General features: G+C 38.2%; 1 protein-coding gene across 1 annotated transcript; it reads left to right on the top strand.

Moving 5' to 3' along the window:
• The first annotated feature begins 610 nt into the window (after positions 1-610).
• On the top strand, positions 611-12,574 carry LOC149022092 (selenoprotein family protein). The gene is made up of 4 exons (XM_089150270.1): positions 611-850; positions 5,705-5,763; positions 11,287-11,468; positions 12,149-12,574. The coding sequence occupies exons 1-4, from the start codon at positions 694-696 to the stop codon at positions 12,222-12,224; spliced, it is 474 nt and encodes a 157-aa protein (XP_089006396.1). The 5' UTR covers positions 611-693; the 3' UTR covers positions 12,225-12,574.
• The last annotated feature ends 10,399 nt before the right edge of the window (positions 12,575-22,973 follow it).

Raw genomic sequence — 22,973 nt, 5'->3', positions numbered from 1 at the left:
GAACTACAAAGGGAATTCATGTACATAATGAAATGGACATCCACTAAACCAAAACTCACCTCTGCTCTGGTGTCATCACCATTTTTCAAAACCAAACACAATATATATTGTTAATCTAATAGATAACAAATTACACATTTTTAATACAATGTATATGGTATTATGGTGCCTACTTTGATCACACTATAGTCTATTTCCAAAATTCTAGTATGCATTTACATGCATATGAGGTTATAAGTGCATGTACACACAAGATCCTAAGATTTGATTCTTTGAGAACCATAGAATGTCCAAAATAGTGCCTTGAATCGTTATTAGATGCAATCTTAATATGCTAAAGGTGTACACCCTCGAAACAAATAAGACTTGTACAAGCAAAATGATACGATGCTTGTGGATGTGCTTCTGACACTCTTATGTAGAGATAGATGGCCAAGAAATTCTTGGACTCAAACCTGGGTCCCACCACTTCCCCCTTCTCTTTTCTCATCTCTTGGGCGTATGGGTCCGACCGAGGTTTAATGATGAACCCGACAAGGAAAAAAAAAAAAAAAAAAAGGGAAAAATAAATAAATAAATAAAATGAAAACTGGAAATCCAATGTAAGCCATTGAACCGTCTACCAAATTCGAAGGGGTCTTGCTTTGCCAGGAGTACCGAAATATTGCTTTCACACGGGAAGGAGACAGTGAGATGATGAGTTTGAATTTTGGTTTAAAACTTCTCCTTCTTGTTCTTCCCTTTGCTTCTGGGGAGCAACTTAGTTCGAAGGAATGCGAGGATCTAGGGTTTACTGGTCTTGCACTCTGCTCTGACTGCAACACATTTGCGGAGTACGTCAAGGACGAAGGTAATGTCTGCTGTTTAATCTACCTTTATCTGTTAATCAACTGCTTTTGCCTAAACTTGAATTGTTTTTAAAAAAATTCGTGATCCCTGTTAATCTTCGTTTTAATTCCGAATCCATCGAGACACAGAGTTCAGAGCCCCGGTTGGAAATAGAAAGCTATATCGAATTTTGTGCGATAGTTGTAACTGAAGGGGGTTACGGTTGGGTTTTCCCGGGGGAAACCATTTGGAAAAGCTTTATAAACATTAAGTTCCTCAGAATTGGTCGTTTGGTATGCGTGAATTGTTAGATTTTAAGATGGATAGGCTGACTACCATAAGAAATCTCAGCGGATCCACTTTTAGTGCCATATCTCCAGACCGGGTAGCCTCCTCCAGCTGCCCTTAAACACAAATTCGGTGGCTGCTTTCCGGTAATCCAGCTCTTTCTGGTGTTGTGAGGAGTTGTTAGAGATGTGAGTGGAAGGATCTTTTATGCCCTGAAGGAAATTCTATTTGCATGTCTCATTGCACGTGGGTTCTCTCAGTTCGGTAAATGAGACTGTAAAATAGGTTGAATATTCAATTCATCAAACCATTAGTGCATGAGCATTTCTAAATTGAAATGATAGATTATTCAATTCATCAAACAGACTATTGTGGCTAGGTCAAGAGCATTGTTGAATGCAAAGCTATTATACAGGTCACTTGTGAGTTGATATAAACCAGACACATGTTGAAAGAGCTAGGCTTTGGTCCTCTATGACAGTATGTTGTGATAATCATGTTGCTATTCACATTGCTGATTGCTATTGATCTGGTGTTTCATGAATGTACAAAGCATATTGAGGTTGATTGTCACTTTGTTTGTGAAAAGCTACGGCAATGATTGATTTTTCCAAAACATGTCCGTACAGGAGAACGGTTGGTGGATTTTCTCACAGAATCCATAGAGGCTTCTAGGGTTGACTATATTTGTAACAAGCTGGGCATATTTAACCTCTATGCATAGTTGTCAATGTGTCGCCTAGGTGTCGCTTAATCGTCGCCTCGGTGTCTGGGTTCCTTCGGAGCGCCTCAAATTGGCGTCGCCTTATCTTTAGGCAATAAGGCGTCCGCTTTTTTTCTTTCTTTTTTAAATCACGAGAAAGATGCCTAATCGAAGGCATATATTGAAATGCTTATTAGATTCCGATTGTAAAGTATCTATTGTTTGAACCTATATGCATATGTATAATGACGCTAAATGTGATCAAATGTTAAAATTAAAACAAACAAAATTGAAAGAGAATAAGTTCTTAACTCAAGTCTCACACTCTCAATCTCACTCTAATCCCTAATCTCTTTCTCTCTTCTTCTCTTCCATTCCCGCAGCGACACTCCGGCAAGCAGTGGCCAGTGACAAGCAACTTCTTCTCTTCCTTTCTTCTTGTGACTTTTTATTTAGGACCTATTATGTGTGGTTTGTAGTATGTTGGATGACTTGAGGTAGTCTGATATTAGTTTTTTTATTATATAAGATGTGATATATTTAGAGTGAATGAGATGTACACTAAAAATTTCACTTAAAACGCCTCAACCGCCTCAAAAGCACCTCGGAGGGCGCCTCGTCGACTCATCGCCTCAATTAGCCTAAACCGCCTTGCATTGCCTCGTCGCCGTGACAACTATGCCTCTATGCTCCTGCTTGTGGGGAATTGTTCGAAGGGTATTATTGGAAGGGTCACGAGTTGGTTCTATACTGATTCGATCCAAGTATCCTATTTTGTTTGCTTTCCTTTTTGGTTGATTTCCCGTGCTAGCTGTAATTGTTAGACTTTGTTATAAATAAAGGTATTGGCTAGGAGCCTCACGCACAATGGGTAGGATCTCCTAATCTCTTCTCTGGTTTTCATCTTCTTCCTTTCTATTTCCATTTCTTTCTCTCTAAGCTACAAATCTTATAAAGCAACGGCTGATCATCATTGGCAACCTGTGGAGTTTCTGTATGGAGATCTTGTGATGTTCTGTATTGCTCCAAAAACCAAATGATCTTCTCTTAGGAACAACATGGCGATCCATCCATGGAAAATGGTTCACTATAAAATCCTCAGAAAGGTTGGCCAAAAGCTAATTTGGAAGCGTTGCTTGTTGATATGATGACCATAAGCAAAAACATCTTTAACATGGCTGATATTATGGTTTATTTTAAGCACTACTATTACATAGGTGATATGGAGCATACTTGCTGTAACCTCAGTAGACTCCTTGAGGATAAAATAGAAGATGTTTTTTATGATAAATATACTACCACTAAGAATGGTGGTGGTTACCATTCCTATCATGCTTTGCTTTCCTTCTAAGAATATGAGTATTATATTAATTCAATTCTATATAGCCACAAAGCTCCTCTTATTTTTATGAATAAAAAATTAGCTTTTATTTGTTCCACATGGCTGTAACTGGTGAGAGACAAATTCAGCTACTATAGGAGACAGCATGAATCTCATTTGAGATCAACTAGAGAGAATGGTCAACATAAGGTGGGAAATCTGATAATATCTCCTTTCTTTATTCTTCTTCTTCTTCTTCATGGATTGATCAAGTTGGACCTGGAAAATGGAATGATGAATCGGCATTTGTTGATTTATCAAGTTGTCTAAAGTTCTGTTTTATTTATTTTTATTTATGTTTAAATTTATAATATTCAAAAGGTTTGTTCCTAAACTTCCTTCCTCTATATGGTACAATCTATTCAAGTTTGATTCTAATCTAACAACTGGATTAAGAGTTGATGAAGTTCCCAGTTTTCTCCTATTGGTAGGGTTTTCAACTCCTTAGTACCCGTGTGTCATGTTGCCTCAAAATTTGTATTCAGGGAATATACTAAGATTTAGTTATCAGAGGATATAGAATGGTATTACAATTTGAGCTTCTTTTGGAATATGATGAGCAGTGAAGTCTTAGTAACATTTCTGAAATGCACCATCTGGTCGGCCGAATCGGGCCACCACTTGGGATGGGAATGGCTCAGCCCACATGCATCATTTGATGAAATCCAGTCCAGTCGCCCCCATTAGATTGGCTTGTCAAGCGCGTGAATGGCGAGCGCTGTGCTTTGTCTCTACTAGTTTCATTGAGAAATGTTGAAAACTGGGTAACCTTTATAACAAACATTGGGTGGAGTTGGTCCAGTCGTTGCATTGTTGGTGCTCTATATAGTCTATTCTGTGAATTCATTAGATTATTCAGAGGCAGATGCTTATACCTCTGGAATCGACCAAATGATGTTAGTGCAGTTTAATTAAGGTTTGTTTTGACTGCGGTTTTAATAGGCTTGTGATGAGGACATTAGTCTTAGGCATCAATTTCAAGTTTACCAGCAACGCCGGCATAGAGTTCAGTCAACGGCAGCACCTATGTGGGTTGGCAATGAGTTTTGAGGATACTAGATTGCTAGAGTCCTTTGGTTTGATGACGTAGAGCATCACCCTCAAGCATTTTATGAGTTTATCTTAGGTTTAATATATATATATATATATATTTTAAGCCTTTGTGGGTTGGGTTGGTTTGTTTTGTTTCAATTTTGGATTATTTTAATGTAACTAGGTTTTGGGTTGACCAATGGGTTATATTTAGCCCATGGGTTAAGTCTCCAGTTTTTCCCCTATGTATTAGATATGGTTAGAGAGCTATTTAGGGTTTTCTTGGGAATTTCAATTATAGGGTTGAGACGAAATAATTTTTTTTTTTTACTTTAAAGCCATTGTATGGGAGGATCGATTATGTTATGGAATGAATAAAAAAGTCAAGTTTTTTTTTTTCTTCGTATGTTTTTCTCTGGTTTTCTCTCACCTGGTGTCATCCTCTTCCCCCTCTCTTGCTGTTTGTTTCTCCCCGTTTCTCTCCTCTCTTGATTGTTTCTGGCCCCCATTCCTTTCCTCCCCATAGTCCAATTCTTTTTCTGCTTTCTTTTCTTCTTGTTCTCTTCTTTCCCGCTTCTCTTTCTTCTCCTATGCTGCCTGTCTTACGGCTGCCCTTCTGCCATTTAATTCCTCTTTTCTTATACCTGTTGACAGTCCCTGCTGTCCTTCTTTGCTTCTTCTTTTCTTCTGCTTCTCTTTTTTCTTTCTTTTTCCATCCTACACCCACCCCCTATGGCAGTTCTTTTTCTGCCAGTAACTTTTTTATTTCCTATCTTCTCTATTCTCTGTTTGTGCATAAACAGTTCCTGCCCTTTCTTCTCCTTTTTCTATTTCTGTCCAACAAATCCCCTACCTCCTGTTTCTTTATAACTTTAATCCTAACAATGTTTTGCAGCTTCATCAAGTACCAGCAGGTACTTTTCTGCCTTTGTTATCATTCATTAGTCATTCCTTATCCCTGTTTTACCCTTTTTATGGTAGGTACACTTGCATTAATTGTAGGTTTCTTTGCATTATTATTTGCTGTGGTTTCATGTCAGAATAGGATCTTAACTAGGACAGCAATTATTTTTCTTGGATTCCTGATAATTTTGCACTTGAATTAGGGTTACAATGCTATGGTCGCTTATCCCCATGTTTCCCTGTTTGATCCTTGCTTAGTTATGGTATTAGTTGGGGCAGAAATTGATCGTACTTTGCTATGATTGTCTAAATTTGCATGTTCATCAGATTATTAGTTGCTGCACTTTCCCTTTTTATTTCCATTAATAGTTGCCTAGCCTAAGGACTTGTAACCAGCCCTGAAAGTCCCTTAGTTTCTAGGTTTCCCCCTGCATCAGCTTGGTGTTCAGAATAACTTTCTGTTAATGGATGTGGAACATATAGGCTAACCTAATCTAGTGCAGTATAATGTTTATTACATCTAACATGATCATGTTTGCTGCTAATTCTATTTGAATGCTTGGTTGCAGCATTGGTATCTGATTGTAGGAAGTGTTGTACAGAGGATTCAGATGATGACTCAAACAAGGTGTGAAGTCCTCCATGTATAAATTTTCCATACTTTGGCCGAGTACATATGCTTTGACTGTGTTGTTTCTTTTTCCTAAATGTTTGTGTCTTGCAAGTCAGGGATGAACATCTCATGTAAAATTTAATGGTCTTCCTTGAGAGGTTTGTAGCTTGTTAATATTACTTGGGATATCAATACTTCAGATTGACAGAAAGTGCAAACTCTACATTTAGCATTCTTGGTTTCAGAGCTGGTTCAGCCAACTGGACCCACGAGCCAGGTTTCAGTGGGAACCATGCAATTGATGTGAAATATGAGTCCTTAGGTGGATGCTGTTTGATTAATTTATTCTCTATCTTGTTTTGGAAACTTAAGAAGCCAAGATATCTTGGAGATTGGCAAGCTCTAATTTCCTGGATAGCAGGGGACAGAGGATAAATATTTCATTTTCTCAACAGATTTTTTTTGAGTCTTTTTTGTGTGGGTCCTCTTAGTAGACTATAAGCTAATGTTGGGTCCTCTTGGTGCAATATATTACATCTGGGTCCCAACCACATAACACCGTCACCCACCGTTTAAGTGTTTTCAAATTTCAAACCTGAAGAGACCAAAACACTCAAAATGAAATCCAAAACACTCAAAATGAAATCAAATTACTACAAAACCTCATCCCTTAGATTGGAATCTTACCAAAACACACTTTAAGTTAATCTTAGAAGCACATGCTAATTAAGATAACTTAGGACTCAAGCAACAACTTTTAATCAAACTATAACTTGTTAAACACAACCAAACTCCTAAAAGATAAGTACCTCCTTGGATAAGGAATCTTATCTTATCCACAACTCACTTATAATGGACTTGGACTCTTCATAACTCAAAATTTTACTGACCCAAATAAATAAATGAATGAATTAGATCCATTACCCTTGGATCGAGGGAATTCAATCTAAACCGATATTGAGCCCTTAAAGGTTGGAAAATGACCAAAATGCCCCTGGGGGGAATTCAGCCAGCTTTGGTTTGGCTTCTTTGGTCTGAGCTTTGGGCCTATTTGGTATCTTATTGTTCTTGAGTGGAAACATGCTATGGATGCTCACTTAACCTATAATGCGTAGAGTTTGATGGATTCACCTCGTAGTAAGCATCTGGTGAAGTGTGTGGGTTTACACCATTATGTACCATTTTGCTTGTTCTGCTAAGCGTTTGAAAGCCCATCTAGTTGCCCAAGGGTGTACCTAGACCTGTGGAGTTGGTCACTTTGAGACCTCTTCTTCTATAATTTATGGTGACGTGTTTGAGGAGATTTACATGGGGCAACCTTAAAGGTATGTTGCTTAGGAGGAAAACGCTAGAGGTGTATGTAAGTTACTGATGTAAGCAAGCCTAGTCCCCGTTCACAAACCAGCAAGTTGGGCCCAAGAACCAAGACCATTGGCATACCAACTGGGCTGGCCGAACCCTACTGGGGGTAGTTTGGTCAATTCCCACCTCTTTTGGTTCCTAATTTTGGTCCAGTAATTTTTTTTTTTTTTTGAGTACATATCTAATTTTACTTTTTTAATTGAGTTAGAATTGAGAGTCCTACTTAGTGCTGGAGTCCAAATTGGAAAAAGTTTTTAAGTGATTCCTTTTGGATAATTATTTGGAATTTTCATAAAGAAAAATTTACATTTGAGTCACTTATTCTGGATTGAAATTACGTGTTCCCTCTCTAATGTGCCCAAAATTAAGTTTGGGTCACAACTGTTAACTTGAAGTAAAAGACCATTTGTACAATTCAAAATTTGAATTTAATAGGACGAAATTACCCCCTGAACCATGTAATGACCAAAATAACCCCTAGGAGCAAAATACTCCCAAAGTGTATAATAAATGCAATGCCACTACGGTACCCTTACCTAATCCCAACCCTTCATTAGGTAGGTGAAGGGGGGAATCCCTTCAACGATCTTCTTTCTTCTCCTTGCTAGAAATCACCCACCACTGCCCCATCACCAGAAACCACCTATCAAACAAAAACCATAGGAACTCCTCCCCCTCACCACACCTTCACCCATTTTCATTTTAACGAGTTTCAAAATCAAATCGCTGTCGTGTTTATCAACTAAAATCTTATTTGATGTGCAGGAAAAAAATTCCCTTTATTGTTACCAGTGAGTTCTTCAAATCTGGATCCGCTGCTCGGAACCCCCGAAAAACCAAAACCCCACCTTTGAGATTTTACAATTTCAACAATTAATCTTTCAATTACTTGCCACTACACAAATGGCTGGAGATTACATTAGAGATTGTCTGGGATTTTGATTAATTTCTTGGTTCCAGGACTAATGAGGGAGAGCTTTTCCATTAGTCATCATCTTCTTGAAGTTTTCAAAACTAACATTTCCATCACCATCGGCATCAACAGAGCTAATCATCTTAGTGCAATCAAGGAGAGAGCACCTCTCCCTAAGTTCTGCAACCAATATCAATCCGTTCTTGTCCTGATCATACATATTAAAAGCATCCTTTAGTTCTGTCATTCCAGCAGCAGTGCTAGAACTTCTGTTCTTACCTCCATGGTGAAAATCAGCGAATTCTTGAAGATCAATGGAGCCACTGCCATCTGTATAAGTCTGATCCATTATTTGTTTGATCTCTTCTAGAGAAGACTTAGGCCCAAGTGTGTCGAGAACATTGCCGAGCTCAGTAGAAGAGATCTGGTGTACAATCAAGGTGAACATCGAAAACTGAAACTTAGAAGTGGCTGCTTCATTTTAAAACCCAGGTTGAGTGGAACCCTTTAATCGGTTGGATGAAAAGCCCTTATCAGTGGATAAAAAACCCTAACATATAGAATCGATTCATGCTCAAATCCTCCAACAAGAACCCTAAATCAGGTTGTACCAAGTTTAACCTAACCCTAGAAACAAGGTTATATTAATAATTTTATTTCTTTTAATTTATATGAGGGTATTTTGGTTTTTAGCCAATGAAGTTAATTGGGCTTAACGGTGTTAGTTTCCTCTGAGACCCTAACGTAATTTTGGGCACATTTGAGAGGGAACACGAATTTCAGTCCAGAATAAGTGACTCAAATGTAAAATTTTCTTTTGCAAATTGTTTTCTTGAAGATTATTTTTTAGTGGTTCTTTATTCATTGTTGTAAACGGGATCTTAGTCTAGAAAGGATTCCCTAGTTGAGTCAAGTTGGGTTTCCATCTTTTAAGTCTTGCCCTCTTATTGTAAGCTTATTTAAAGCCCCCACATCCTAGTAAAGAAAAAGGTTGAATAGAATAAGAAAAATCAAGATCTTGAGAGAAATCAAGTCGTGGTTTTCTTGGGAGGGCCATGGCGGTTATTGAAGCTCGTCTTCAAATTTCAGCAAGGTTCTTCCAACTCCAACCGCAATTCAACACTCACAACAGCCTCTCTCCTTCAATCAAGTAAGTTCAGCTCCTCCATTCCCATTCCAGCCCCTCCTCCCCCTCCCACACCCTTCCTCCTTCCATTGCAACACAGCCCCTTCCCCTACTTTGTGGCATCACCAAGAATCCTCCCCCACCCATCCCAAACCCCTCGGCAACCCTCCCCAGCCCCTTCTCTCCCTTTCACCCCTATTTTCCCCCTTTCTTGATCTTGCAGCAGTTCTGAAATTTCAGACAGAACAGAAAGAAAGACAAGAGAAAAGAGAGAGAAGAAGAAAGAAAGAAAAGAAAGAAAGAAAGAAGGAAAGAAAGAAAGAGAGAGAGAGATCCTTCCAAGAAACCCAAGAAGCCTAACCAAGATCAACCCAAGACCATATAACAGCCCACGTCTTTTCCAACCCAGTCCTAACCCTCTTTAGGCTCAACCACAGGCTTCCTTTTCCATCCTAGGGTAAGTCTGGGTATCTTTTACTCATCCCATATTTTTTTGTTAAAAACTTAATTTTACTTTCTTCCCAATTTCTTCCAACCCATCTAGTTTTTGTTAACCAAACCTTTTCGCCAAAACCCTAACCTTCCTAAATTTCGCCATCAGACCCATCCCATCGAGATTTGTTAAAACTTTTAATTCCCAAATATTATCTCATCTTGGTTTAGGTAAGACCGAAGTTTCCCAACAATGTTGGGATATGGTTAGAGTTGATATATTGTAGACTTTGGACACATTTTTTTGGGGGGTAAATGATTGGTACATGGAGATTTCTTTAATAGAAAACCTCCATACCATCTTTGGCTCTTCTCTTTTTCAGCTTTGACATTAGAATTGGCACATTGATTATAAACTTATGTTATTTCACTACCCCCCTATTTTCTGAATTGAATAGAGTGTGCCCATGCAAAGGGTCAAAGCCCTCTTTCTTCTTTCATTCTCGGGTAGGAATGCGCTCAGGGAAGGGATGACGTAATGGCTTTGTTTAAGAGACACATTGAGCGGGATTTCCTTGAATTGTACATACGAGGGTGGCCATGAACATCGGAGGCGAGGTCCTGAATTAGATGGGTGTAACACGGAACCCAGTGGGTTTGAGCAAAGTGGTTGAAGCTCCAAGGATTGCCATTGCACCAGTTGCACATTTCCATTATGTACTTTCTATGGGAGCCGTTTTTGCTCTATTTGCAGGATTTCACTATTGGGTGGGGTCCTCCGCCAGTTCGAGCTCACAGCCCGATCCTTTGCCATAGGATTATTCCTACTCTGTATGAATTGGTTTTGTCGCCTTTGGCTTCATCATCTTGTAAGAGATTGATTAATCGACCGTGCAAGGTAAGAGATTGATTAATCGACCGTGCAAGGCAGTGGTACTTCAGGTGCCTCTGTAGCGTATAATGTAAATCCCGTAGCGGATCAATTCCGACACCCTCCAACTCTCAGATTGCATGCCCTACCATTCCTGGTAGGTTGTCATTCACACTTGATGGGTTCGTCACTCTTTTCACACACACCGGGAGAAAAGGTGACGATAGCAAGCCCCTCCCCAGCCGAGGAGCCTCCATAACCAGGGGGCGGTCAACCATCCACTCTCGGTGATGAATTTTCTGGATTTTCATCCAGATAATAATTTTTGAAAATGGATTGAACCATGGGAACGAATCTATGGGGCTATCACCTTCTTTGGCCAGATCTTTCAACCTTTTCACAATACAGTTCACTGTTTTGGAAGCCAAAGTGTGGCACAGTAGTAGAGATTAAACTAAAAGAGCCCGGGATGAAGGGTCAGAAATTATAGAACGCATTTGGGTCAAGCCTATAATGCACTTGGAGGATTCCCCTACCTAGACAGGCTTGGCCCCGGGAGGATACTTCGGAAAGAAAGCCTACTGGTGGACTTGCTTGTTCCGAAAACTCAAAAAGAAGAATAGAAAAGAAAACATTCATAAGGATTTTTTTTCTTCTTTTTTGGTAGATTTCTTAATGAATATAGTTGGCAGCTTACGATACTGACTCTTGAGTTGCTTACATCACAACTTATTTTTGTGGCAGGTGTGGTTATGATTGATCATTTTCGCTCTTTTTGATAAAATGACATGAATCTTCTCTCTGCATTTGATTGTCTCCTACGTGCACCTGCAGATTGTTTATGCTGGAGGAGTAATAGAGGTTTGCCCGAGGAAATTAGTATTCTATCCTGAGGTTGCAGGGTTCCTTGAGGAAGAGAAGGATCAATTTCCAACTATCAAAGTTCAGAGTATTTTCAATTCTCCACCAAAGCTCATCTTGTTGGATGATGATGGTGAACAAAAGGAAACCATTAGGTCAGTATTTCTTGTTACTTCTTTTGGCTCCTATGAGTTGCTGAGCCTCATTTATTAGGACATGTAAGGGCTGTTTGCCAGAGCCTGTGGTAGTGCTGTAATGGTTGAGCCATTTCGTAGCCATCTGGAGAATTATTTTGAAGATTGCTTGTGTTCCTTTAGGTCCTTGAGATAAGGGTCAGGTTCTTACTGCCACAAAAGATGGAACTTTCCTGAAAAACTGCCAGTCTGATTGTGGTGGCCTATCATGGAACCCATTTATTGGCATTTGCTTGGCTGTCTCATCGGTAGCACTTACTGACGTTTGGTTATACATGTAGCTTGTGCAAGCAACCAAAAAATTAACCCACGGTAGCCACTAAATATCACCACGGTAGTGCTAGCTCTGTTGCCGCAACAGCAATTTTCATTAGTTCCTGGATGTTCTGTCACTGGCTCTACCTTTAGGCCTTACACAAGCCAGTGACCTGGATCCCTTCACTAGCCTGGTGGATTGGCCGAGCAAAGTTATTGCCCTTTTGAAGTACTTACTATTACAACAATTGTCCCCTAAAATATCTGGCCTCTACCCGCACATTGATAAAAAGAACTTGTGTCAACTTAAGCTAGATTCTGAATCCATTGGTTCTTATATTTTACCATTATTTAGAAGTCCTTGAACTGTGTTATGTTCTTGGCAGGCTGGACAACTGGAAACGTGAACATATACATGCATTCCTGAAGGCAAAAGTGAAGGTTGGAGCATCCGCAACATGATTGGGGAAGATTCTGCTTGAGTTCATCTATGCTTCATCACTGCAATGTTATGAAACTTTTTTTTTTAATGAGAGCTGGTGATAACGAGTAATAGAAAAAGAGGGACTTGTGTTGTACTGATATATACATCCCCAAAATTGTTCATCTTTTTTTGGTTGATTTTAATTCTAGCTGTCATGGCTACGAGTGGAAATCAGAATATCAATGCTAAACTTGTGAGTTTTAACAATGTTCTTCGTTGCAAAATTTGTGTTGTGTAATTTAATGTAATATTTTTTTCTGTGTTGGTTGTAGAAGCTTCTATAGTTTTGAATTCTATGAATGCCTTTTATCTCTTTGATTATACAACCATTTTAATGAGTTGTCTCACTTTAGATATGGTTTTTGATCGCATTAGATGAGTTTGTAAAGTTTTTAGAATTATAGTCTAACATGATCCTTTCAATTTATGTTTCAAATTGGTTCTGTTTTGGTCCTTTACTTAAATTTGTGGCTTCCCTTCTGAGCTTTGCTCGTGCCCATGTGGGTGTTTGGTTAATGTTGCAGGTCCTTGGAGATGTGGGAGCTAAAAAATTAATTGCATTAATATTATATCAAATTCTTTGTATTTTAATGAGACTAATTGGTTTTTTATTTGGATATGGACAGATTATAGCATTTGGATATCAAATCCATAAAAAGAATGGTTAGATACATATTGACACATTTTTAAATCACACCCAAATTAAGATGGAAGATTTGATTATGTCCAAAGCTAGAGGTTTGATCTTGCCCAAATTAGAAGGATTTTCGTAAAATGTTTTAATTCAACAAGCAAATATTTCGTTCTCTCTTGCGATCAGACATCCAAGGAAGAAACTGAATTGGAAAGTGACTAAATTGGAAACCATTGTATTGGTAAAGAGGAAGAAAGGAAACAACTGAATTGGGAAGAATTGCATTGCCAAAGTGAACGATGGAAATGACAGAATTGGCAGGAATCCTCTATAAGAAGGAATGCATTTTCAAAGATTGAACATCACAAGCTTCAACAAGAGGAAGCCACAGTTCTGAGGAAGAACGGCACAATGTTTTATATTTTTATTTCTTTGTTTTTCTTTTCCATGTCTAGCTAATTCCAATCTTTCAGTCAAGATTAATGGAAGTTTGATTTTCGCCAATTGTGAGACTTCGGATTAGTAGTTTTCTTTAATTTTCAAGTATTTATGCGTTTTCCATGTTTATTATGTTATTGTATTAATCCTTAGACAAGAGGCCTGTTGTTTTATGATTAATACAATATTTAGTTAATTAGAATAATTATTTATTATTCTTATATAAGTGACAAATAGCATTCTCGAATGGGTAATCAATGCCCTGAGAGTTTGCTATGAGAATGTATATTCTAGTTTAAATAAACAAGGTTTTTCCGGGTTTATTGACTGGGGATTGAGTTTTTCAATTTTTTATGCGATTAATAGACATAACTCAAAGGACAGATCCGAAGATTATGTTTATTAATTAGGGAATAACTCAAATGACAGATCCGAAGGTTATTAATAAAGTAGGGAAAGATTGGTTGTTAGAGGACTGATCCTCAATGACCATAACCAATCTACCCGAAATTATTTTAAGTCAATTATTAATTGAGAGAATCAATTCTGAAGTTGAATCTTGATCGAAAGTTTTTATTATTCTAATTTTCTTGTTAACTACTACATTCGTTTATTTTTATTTAATTTGTTGATTCAAAACCCCCCAATTTTTATCAAAGAATAAATCTTCACCAATCTCTGTGGATTCGACCCTACTCACTACTAATACAAATTCAGTTGAGAGAAGGATTATCTTTTGTGGATTCGACACCCATCATGATATGTGGTTATTTTTCTAGATTTTTTTTACTAAAATAGCTACCAAAGTTGCTAAATTCTTAAATTTCAAACTTAGCCCTCACAAATAAAATAGTAAAAATGTAAACATGTAGTCGAAAACTTGTATTCAATATGTATTCATGTCCATTTAGAAGAATCTACTTAAGAAAAGAACTATCCGATTATCATCCAAATCTGACTGAATCTGTCCGAAAACCGATAGGCTATTATCTGAATCCGTTCAAATATAATAGCTTTCAGATATGGTATTGCCGCTATCCGATCCGAATCCGGTCCGTTTACACCCCTACTTGTAATCTTACTGCTTGATCCCCTTCCTTATGAAAATATCAGGATCCTGCTCTAGGATAGGATCCATCTTCTATGGATAGTCACGTGGTCCCCATAGATTTGTTGTAGAAGTGACCCTCTGACTCTGTGATCGGCTAAACATACCACGTATCCCACCCCAACCGCCGATATCGGTCTCGCCCGACCAACTGTGGGTGCGATCCCTCACAGGATCCACAGTTTTATCATCAATAATAATAAATGCAAGCAATAGTAATCAAAAGCAAGAATAAGTTCGAATAATTAATTATAAAGGATTACAAGAGTCCAAAAATACTCCAAAGGAAGGAATCAAGGAAAAGGAAATAAAGAAAAACAAGTTCCAAACTTTATCGAGTTCAGCGGAAACAATAATTAAACTAAAATAGTTTTATTCCAGTTACTCACTCTTGGGCTATAGCCTTTGCTTCAATTCTAGCAATATGGGAGTTATCCGGCTTTGCTCCAAAGACTTCTCAAAATGCCGAGTGATCTGTCTCCTTCTGCCGTCAATGGGTGCTATAAGCGCACTCCATGCATCCACAGGAGGCTTCATGACATTTATCTCTGTCTTCCATTGACTGTCCCACATTCTCTTCACAAGATTTACTCCAGTCATACAGAACCTCTCCTGATTCGGTAAACCCTTCTGTATAATATAATGTAACATATAAAGAAAATGAATGAGTTATGGCAAACTTAATAAGGAAAACACATCTCACATACATATTGACAATATATCAAAGTAATCACATATGTAAAGAATGATATGCAAATATATGAATGAAGCTAGAATCTAACTATGCAAGTCTCTAGACGATTGACATGCTTTAAGATATAACACCAGCCCTTCTCTGGGTAGGTCTAGTTACTCTGATCCCTCACGGATTGGTTACCTCTATTGGGATCCCGGGTAAAGGGGTTTAGTCCTTGTCAATCAACCATGGCTAGGGTTTATATCCACACTCTCTCACCACGACCATTGGCCTGAGTACTGGCTCATGTCAGGGTTTCTAATACAATGCGAGGTCATACGGTGACATACTACATGTAGTCCAGATACTTCCCCTATTACACCAACCAACTTAGTTCAACATCCTTCCCTACCTAGGAATAAGAACCCCCGTAGACTGGCTACATCTGTTGGACTCCATTCCCTAACCCTATGGTCATCCACATATTGTTGGGGCGGATGCTCTCATGATCCCTCACGACTCATGGCCACCCCTTCGATGAGCCCAAACCTTAACATATGCAACCCTACCAATGCATGATCAACAGTGGACCATTGAATCTCCTCATGGACTGGTTACCATTGTAGGATGAAATAGAATCATTTCACTATTATCACGGGTCATTCAGCTTCAATTCCCCTACCGAAAGGGTAGTTGTAACAACCCCAGTATTTCTAACTTGGAATCCGTATTGCAGGTCCGATAATCCGAAGGTCAAGTCAAATTAAGTTGTGGAGTATTCGGATTGAAGTTCATAATCCATACCTTGAACCCATGGATCTGGATTCTCTTGATGAAGAACTTGCTTTACTGGGAAAGTGGAGTTCCAATCAGGGTCAAGAGGTGTTTGAAGGTGTCTGGATTGAAGGTAAGACCTCCCCCATGTGTTATTTAGGGATACGTTGAGGTTGGGAATCAACCCCTTAAGCAAAGCACCCACGTACTACAAAGTACTTGGGGGCGGTTGCTTAATGCAGTTGATTGGGCCAATCAACCGCCCCAAGTGACTGCCATGGTCTACTTGTGGGATTTTGCCTTAAGTTGCCCCCTGTCCTCTATAATTAGCAAACCCCGTCCTTTTAACTCATTATTATATTCGGGATTGAGTTAGGAGGTAGAAGACACGTGCTGGAAGGTGAGAGAAACGTGGATTGTGACCTGGATCTTTTCCCCCATTTGTTTTGCAAATTTGGTTGAGGTTACTGAATCCCCATCACTCCATTCTCTTCCCTCAACTTTTGGAATGGTGTAGATCCATCTCCTTTATGTTGGAGTAACCTAGTTGTGATTAGTTATATTCCCTAATCAATGATTTTGAGAAGATCCTGTCCGAGAACGAATCCTTGCATTAAAATAAAGGATGGATCTAATCAAGGGAGATGAATTGGGTTATTGGTTCTGTGTTAATTTTAGGTTTTTGATTTGTACCTCTCTTATAGACTTATTTAGATTGAAATTCGGATTAAGATCATCCCAAAACCGGATTGAAATTGGATGATCAAAAGTCTAAATTTTGGATCTGGAAGACTGTCTGTAACAGGGGCGGTCACTTGAGGGCCTGAGGCAGTCGCTTGACCCAAGCGACCGGCTGAGTCATAGTGGCTGTATGAGATATATGTTTGCTTTGATTTGACTCATGTCCTTAATGTATTCTTGTAATCCTATGTTTATGTGTTCTCTAAGCTACTGGAAGTCTTATAATTGTGGTTTGGTTGCACTTTAGTAAGCTTTTACTTAATTACAGGTAAGGACACACTATCTCGTTTATATGCAATAACATGCTATATGATGAATTAGCTTATTCTTGCATTATCTATTGATCATGTACCTTGTTGTAGTTGTATAAATCATTATAATACTATGGTATACTTGCTATTTGTAATGCTTAATATACTATATCACTTGATGATATTGAATGAATGGTTATGATATGATCTTGAATGATGTAACGTAGTTGTGATGGATAGGTATCCAATTGGGTACCTTTGCTTGAGATATTAGAGCACAGTGGTATGTGACACATGCTCACTGATGCCTCCAACACTATCATGACTACTGGATGATATACCTAGGGAGTCTAGAATTGCATGGCTAGGTACCCTACATGCTATTACCCTTTCGGTAGGGGAATTGAAGCCGAATGACCCGTGACAATGGTGACGTGACTCTGTTTCATCCTACAACGGTAACCAGTCAGTGCGAAGATTCATTGGTCCATTGTTGATCATGCAATGGCAGGGTTGCATATGTTAAGGTTGGGCTCATGAACGTCCAAGGAGCGGCCCGTGTCGTGAGGAGTCATGAGAGCATTCCTCCTCGATAATATGTGGATGACCATAGGGTTAGGGAGTGGAGTCCAACAGCGGTAGCCAGTCCGTGAGGGTTCTCATTCCTAGGTTGCGGGATACAGAATCGAGTTGGTTGGTGCCATAGGGGAAGTATCTGGACTTCATATAGTATGTTACCAGTATGACCTTGCATTGGATTAGAAACTCCGACATGCGCCAGTACTCATACCAATGGTTGTGGTAAGAAAGTGTTGACTTAAACCCCAGCCATAGATGCCTGATGAAGACTTAACCCCTTTGCCCGTGATCCCAATAGAGGCAACCAGTTCATAAGGGATCAAAGTGACTAGACCTACCCAAAGGAGGGCTGGTTGTTGGGTTTTGTGGGCTTAACTAACACTAGTCCATTTATCTGGGCTCATATTCATTCAGGGGTATTACTGACCTTTACTATTGTGGGAGTGGTTAAAGATTAACATTTTATATTATAAATAACTCATTGGGTTCCCGTAGCCGTCATACGCAATATTTGGGTTTGAGATTGTTTCCACAAACTATCAAACGAAGGATTCCAAAAGGTGAAAGGCTACGAAAGATTCAAGGAGAGTCAAGAAGGCAGATCTACAAGTAAAGAGGACAAATCTACAACAAAACACCAAAGGTATTTATTCATCCACGCTTCAACGATTGTTTTCATAACATGCTTTTATTATTATAGAAATAATATAGATCCTGGTGGATCTGTGGATCCAACAATTGGCATCAGAGCCATTTTTTTTATAATAGTTGAAAGTTATGAATTATTGATTTCTATTAGCTGGGTGTTCTATTGAATTTAATTTTAAATTGGATCAAATGCGAGGATGTAGGGTTTAATTTTAAATCATCTGTTTTTAGGTTCGATTTTTAATGAAACGATCTTCTTTGTTTCCAGACTTTTGCATTCTTTACATTGGTTTGTGAATTGCTGGATCGAAAAATTATTTTTTGTTATTATTTATATCCAAGATGTCTTTTTGAGGTTTTTGGTACAAGGAATCGGTTTGTTTTGTAAAGATGGATGGACGTTGCACGTTAGTTATTTGTATGGATTGTGAATTAATACAGAACCCAAGTAAACAATCACACAAAACTTAAGGAATTCTAATGTTTTTAGGTGTTCCATGGTAAAACGTTAGTTATTTTTGTTATGTCTTTGCTTCCTGGGTTTCCTAGTTATTCCCCAAGGATGGGAAAATTGAACAATTTGTCAGATTTGGTTTCGGTGTCACAAAGTCTCAATTAGAGACTAAGAATCATGATCCAGTAGGCTCATATCAGTCTTGGTTGGTGCGTACTATGTTTTGATATGTCTAATATATGTTAAGTGAGAGGGTGCGGATTTGAGGAAGGAAAAAGCGAAAGTTTTAGTTCTAATTTTCATCAACTTTACAAATGGAAAGCATAAAAAAAAATAAAAAAAAATAAAAAAAATACAACAACAACAATAAGCCTTGTCCCAACTAAATGGGGTCGGCTACATGGATTCTTGCCCTCCAATCAGTTCTATTCGAGACCATGCTAGATACAAGGCCTAAGCTATACATATCATTTCTCACCACTTCTCCTAAGGTTATCTTAGGTCTACCCCTAGCTCTTCTAGTTCCTTCAATATGGATTATATCACTTCTCCGTAAAGGAGCATTTATAGGTCTCCGTTGAACGTGGCCGTGCCACCTCAAATGACTTTCTCTAAACTTATCACTTATGTGAGCAACTCCCAGCCCAACTCTAATATGATCGTTTCTTATCTTATCCATCCTAGTTTTGCCATTCATCCATCTTAGCATCCTCATTTCTCGCTACTACCGAGTTTATCTATATGATTCTTTTTAACAGCCCAACACTCGCACCGTACATCATAGCTGGTCGAACAACGGTCCTATAAAATTTTCCTTTAAGCTTTAATGGAATACGCCGATCACATAAGACCCCGGACGCACCTCTCCACTTCATCCACCCTATTTTAATTCTTTGGGAAACCTCATCTTCCAAATCACCTCTTTTACTTATGATTGAACCTAGGTACCTAAAACAATCACTCTGAGAAATCTCTTTATCGTCAAGTATCACCACCTCATCATCCGCCGATCATGACTAAAGTTACAAACTAAATATTCTGTCTTCGATCTACTAAGTTTAAAGCCTTTTGATTCCAAAGCTAATCTCCATGATTCTAATTTGGTATTAATCCCCACTTGGGTCTCATCAATCAACACAATATCATCCGCAAAAAACATACACTAGGGGACCTCATCTTGAATGTCTTTGGTTAATTCATCCATTACGGCACAAATAGATATGGGCTTAAAGTTGACCCTTGATGTAGCCCAACTGTTATCGGGAATTCATTACTTTGTCCCCCCACTGTTCTAACACTAGTCACCGAACCATCATACATATCCTTAACTATATCTATATATTTACTTGCAACACTTCTTTTCTCTAGTACTTGCCAAATTAACGCTCTAGAGACTCTATCATAAGCTTTTTCTAGGTCAATAAATACCATATGAAGATCAAGGGTGAATAATAATAATAATAATAATAATAATAATAATAATAATAATAATAATAATAATAATAATAATAATAATAATAATAATAATAAATAGATTTTTTTTTGGGTGAAAACCCAGAAAGCCCAGTCTTTTTTTATTTTTTCTAAAAAGTGTTTTTCACAGTGGGCCCCAATGATATTTGTGGTCAGAAAGCGTCGGGGTCGCTGATCCGGACTCTATTTGGACCCGCTGCAGTTTTGGGTCTTGAGTTTTGAGAAGAATGGAATTCATTTTTTCTGTTGTATTTAATGAAACCTAGAGTTTCTCACCTCCTCACCTTCACCTCATCATAGATTTTTTTTTTTTTTTTTTTTTTTGCACAGTCAGTGAATCTCCATGTTACTATGACATTAGACTTGTATCTTGATCGGTGAAATAATGCAGTTCACTTAGATGCATCCGTAGTGGTTCCTTGATCTGGATTCATTCCTACTTGAATTAATTTCATTTGATGTCTTTTAAGTTATAGTGTTGCAGGATACCTGACTTATTGTAGGTTTTCCTCCATGACTTGGAAAAAGGATCCCTCAGGATTGAAGTTTCTTAAAAGGTCACTTGGAAGAACAAAACGTTTCATCTATGTAATCTTGACATTTTCCCACATTTCTGGATTGTTATTGTAATGTTTATCTGTTACTTGTCAAATGATGCAAATATGCCACTAGGTTGCTTCCTCCTCCATATTATTTTCCTAGTAAAGACTAAAGGCTAGGGTTGGCTTATTAAGGGGTTAATCCTAGAATTGTCCTAGTTATCCCACCCATTGGTTTCTCTAGCAATTCATCTGTGGTCATTGGAGAGGATCCTTGTTCAATGTTCATCTGTTTATAACATGTTTTCTCTTTTTGGATTTATTTTATGATAGCCATTCCATGCTTTAACTAACACTAGAATCATTTTCATAGTTTATCATATTATATTTAAGATTTTATAATCTAGATTGCAATGCAGTTGAAATGATTGGTTTTCTTTTAGGTATAATTGATGACTTCTGCCTTCTCATGTTTTCATTTTAACTCTTAGAAATAAAGCAATAGCTTATGTAATGATCATCTAAGTAGAGACAAATGCAAATCTGTTTATGTCTTTCTCTGTTACAGTAACATAGAAGAGTGCCTTTTGATGAGATAGAATTCATGTTTTTGGGATTTGATTTACTCAAATATGAATAGTAAATGGTATATTATTCTATGGATTTTCTTTTGGGCTTGTGTTTACACTCCTTTGTCAATTATGACAAAAAAAAACTAATCAAGATTGATTAGAGAGTGTATGACTAAAAGAAACAGGCAGTGAATGTTGATGAAGGAACAACATAAATAACATGATAGTAGAAACATAGCATGATATAAAATGATATGAGACAGGCAATGCATGTATGAGTCTAACTCTATGTATGCTAGTCTCTATAGGCAAACATGCTTTAAGTCATAGCACTATACTTCTTTGGGTAGGTCATTCACTCTCCCTCAACCATCTTGGTATCTTGGGCTCTGCCGGTGGTAGTTGGGTCCTGCATCCCTCGGGACATTTCATGGCTGGGGTTTAGGTCACCGCTCTCTCACATCAGCATTGGTTTAAGTATTGGCGCATGTCAAGGTAAAGCCTAGCCAAATGCAAGTCATCTATTTGGTTATATCAACTTAGATTTAGATACGTCTATTCCTCGCTCCGGGCGATCCTTTCCGGTATCCTTCAAACTAGAGTCAGCGTATTCTATTGCTACAACCAACTCAGACTACGGACTCATTAACCCTATTGATCATCCACAAATCATAGACGGGAAGCTCTCATGTCCTCTCACGGATTGGCTATCGGTCTTAAGCGCCCGTGAGCCTAAGTCTACTAAATGCGACTCTACCAATGAATGGCATCTCACGAGTATCCACAATGTGATTTATGTCCTCTCACGGATATGACTCACCGATCTTGAGCACCCATTAATCCCCATTGCTACCACAGGTTACTCGGTCTCAATACCCTTCCAAATCGAGTCTGATATAACAGGGAATCCTAGCCAAACACTGCTAGACAAGTCCTAGGTATGACAACCAATAATCTGGGAAAGCATTAAAGGGCACCATCGGAAATATCCCATACTATTCCCACAGATGTCCAAGGACAAAAATGTTAAAAGGACAGTCCCCAATCCCAAATCATACCTAATCAATCACATTCCCAATTCAGTCATAACATACACAACTGATATCTTATCATATGAAAGAATACATAAAGACAAGATCAATTGAATCTGCAACATATATGAGTAAGAGTCCATACATGATCAAGTACATAAAGGAAATGTAAAAGTAAGATCATATTGTACTTACAACAGTCATATCATAATTAGAAACTACAATATCATTAGCAAATCTAGGTGTTTCCCAATTTAGAAACTATAATTCACGCAATCTATATGAATATGGAAACAACTGTCCTTACCTTAAATAGATTCGAAGATATTCTGGACGAACAAGAGAATGAATCCAAAGTTAGCAAACAAACCCTAAACAAGCATTTAAGAATCATTAGGAAGCAATCCTAAAAGAATAGACATCAAACGGATCAAGAAGGATGAAGAAAACCCTTTCTGTCATGCTGGGAAGGCTGGTTGGATCGATTGGTCCAATCGACCCAGGCAGTCGACCCAATGAACAGTACGCATCAAAAAACTGATTTTTGATCCGAAACCTATTCTACAAGATTCGAAATGCTACGAAACTTGGAGGGAATCTCTAAAACAGTAATCTAAGACTAACTAGCATATATTAGACATCAAACAACGATCAAAACCAATACTTACTAATTTACAATCATACTTTCTAATTTGATAACATCATAGTTTTCAATGAAAACAAGCTATGAACTCAAGAGAATAACTAGAGATGATGAGATCTCATTCTAGTAGATTAACACAGTAAATCATGGATATGAATAATCATGA

This window comes from Hakea prostrata, chromosome 3 (assembly GCF_041222555.1).
Source record: "Hakea prostrata isolate BN-2017 chromosome 3, UWA_Hpros_2, whole genome shotgun sequence".
Lineage (NCBI taxonomy): Eukaryota > Viridiplantae > Streptophyta > Magnoliopsida > Proteales > Proteaceae > Hakea > Hakea prostrata.
The sequence above is the reverse complement of the archived record's forward strand: the minus strand, read 5'-3'. Positions and strand labels throughout refer to the sequence as shown.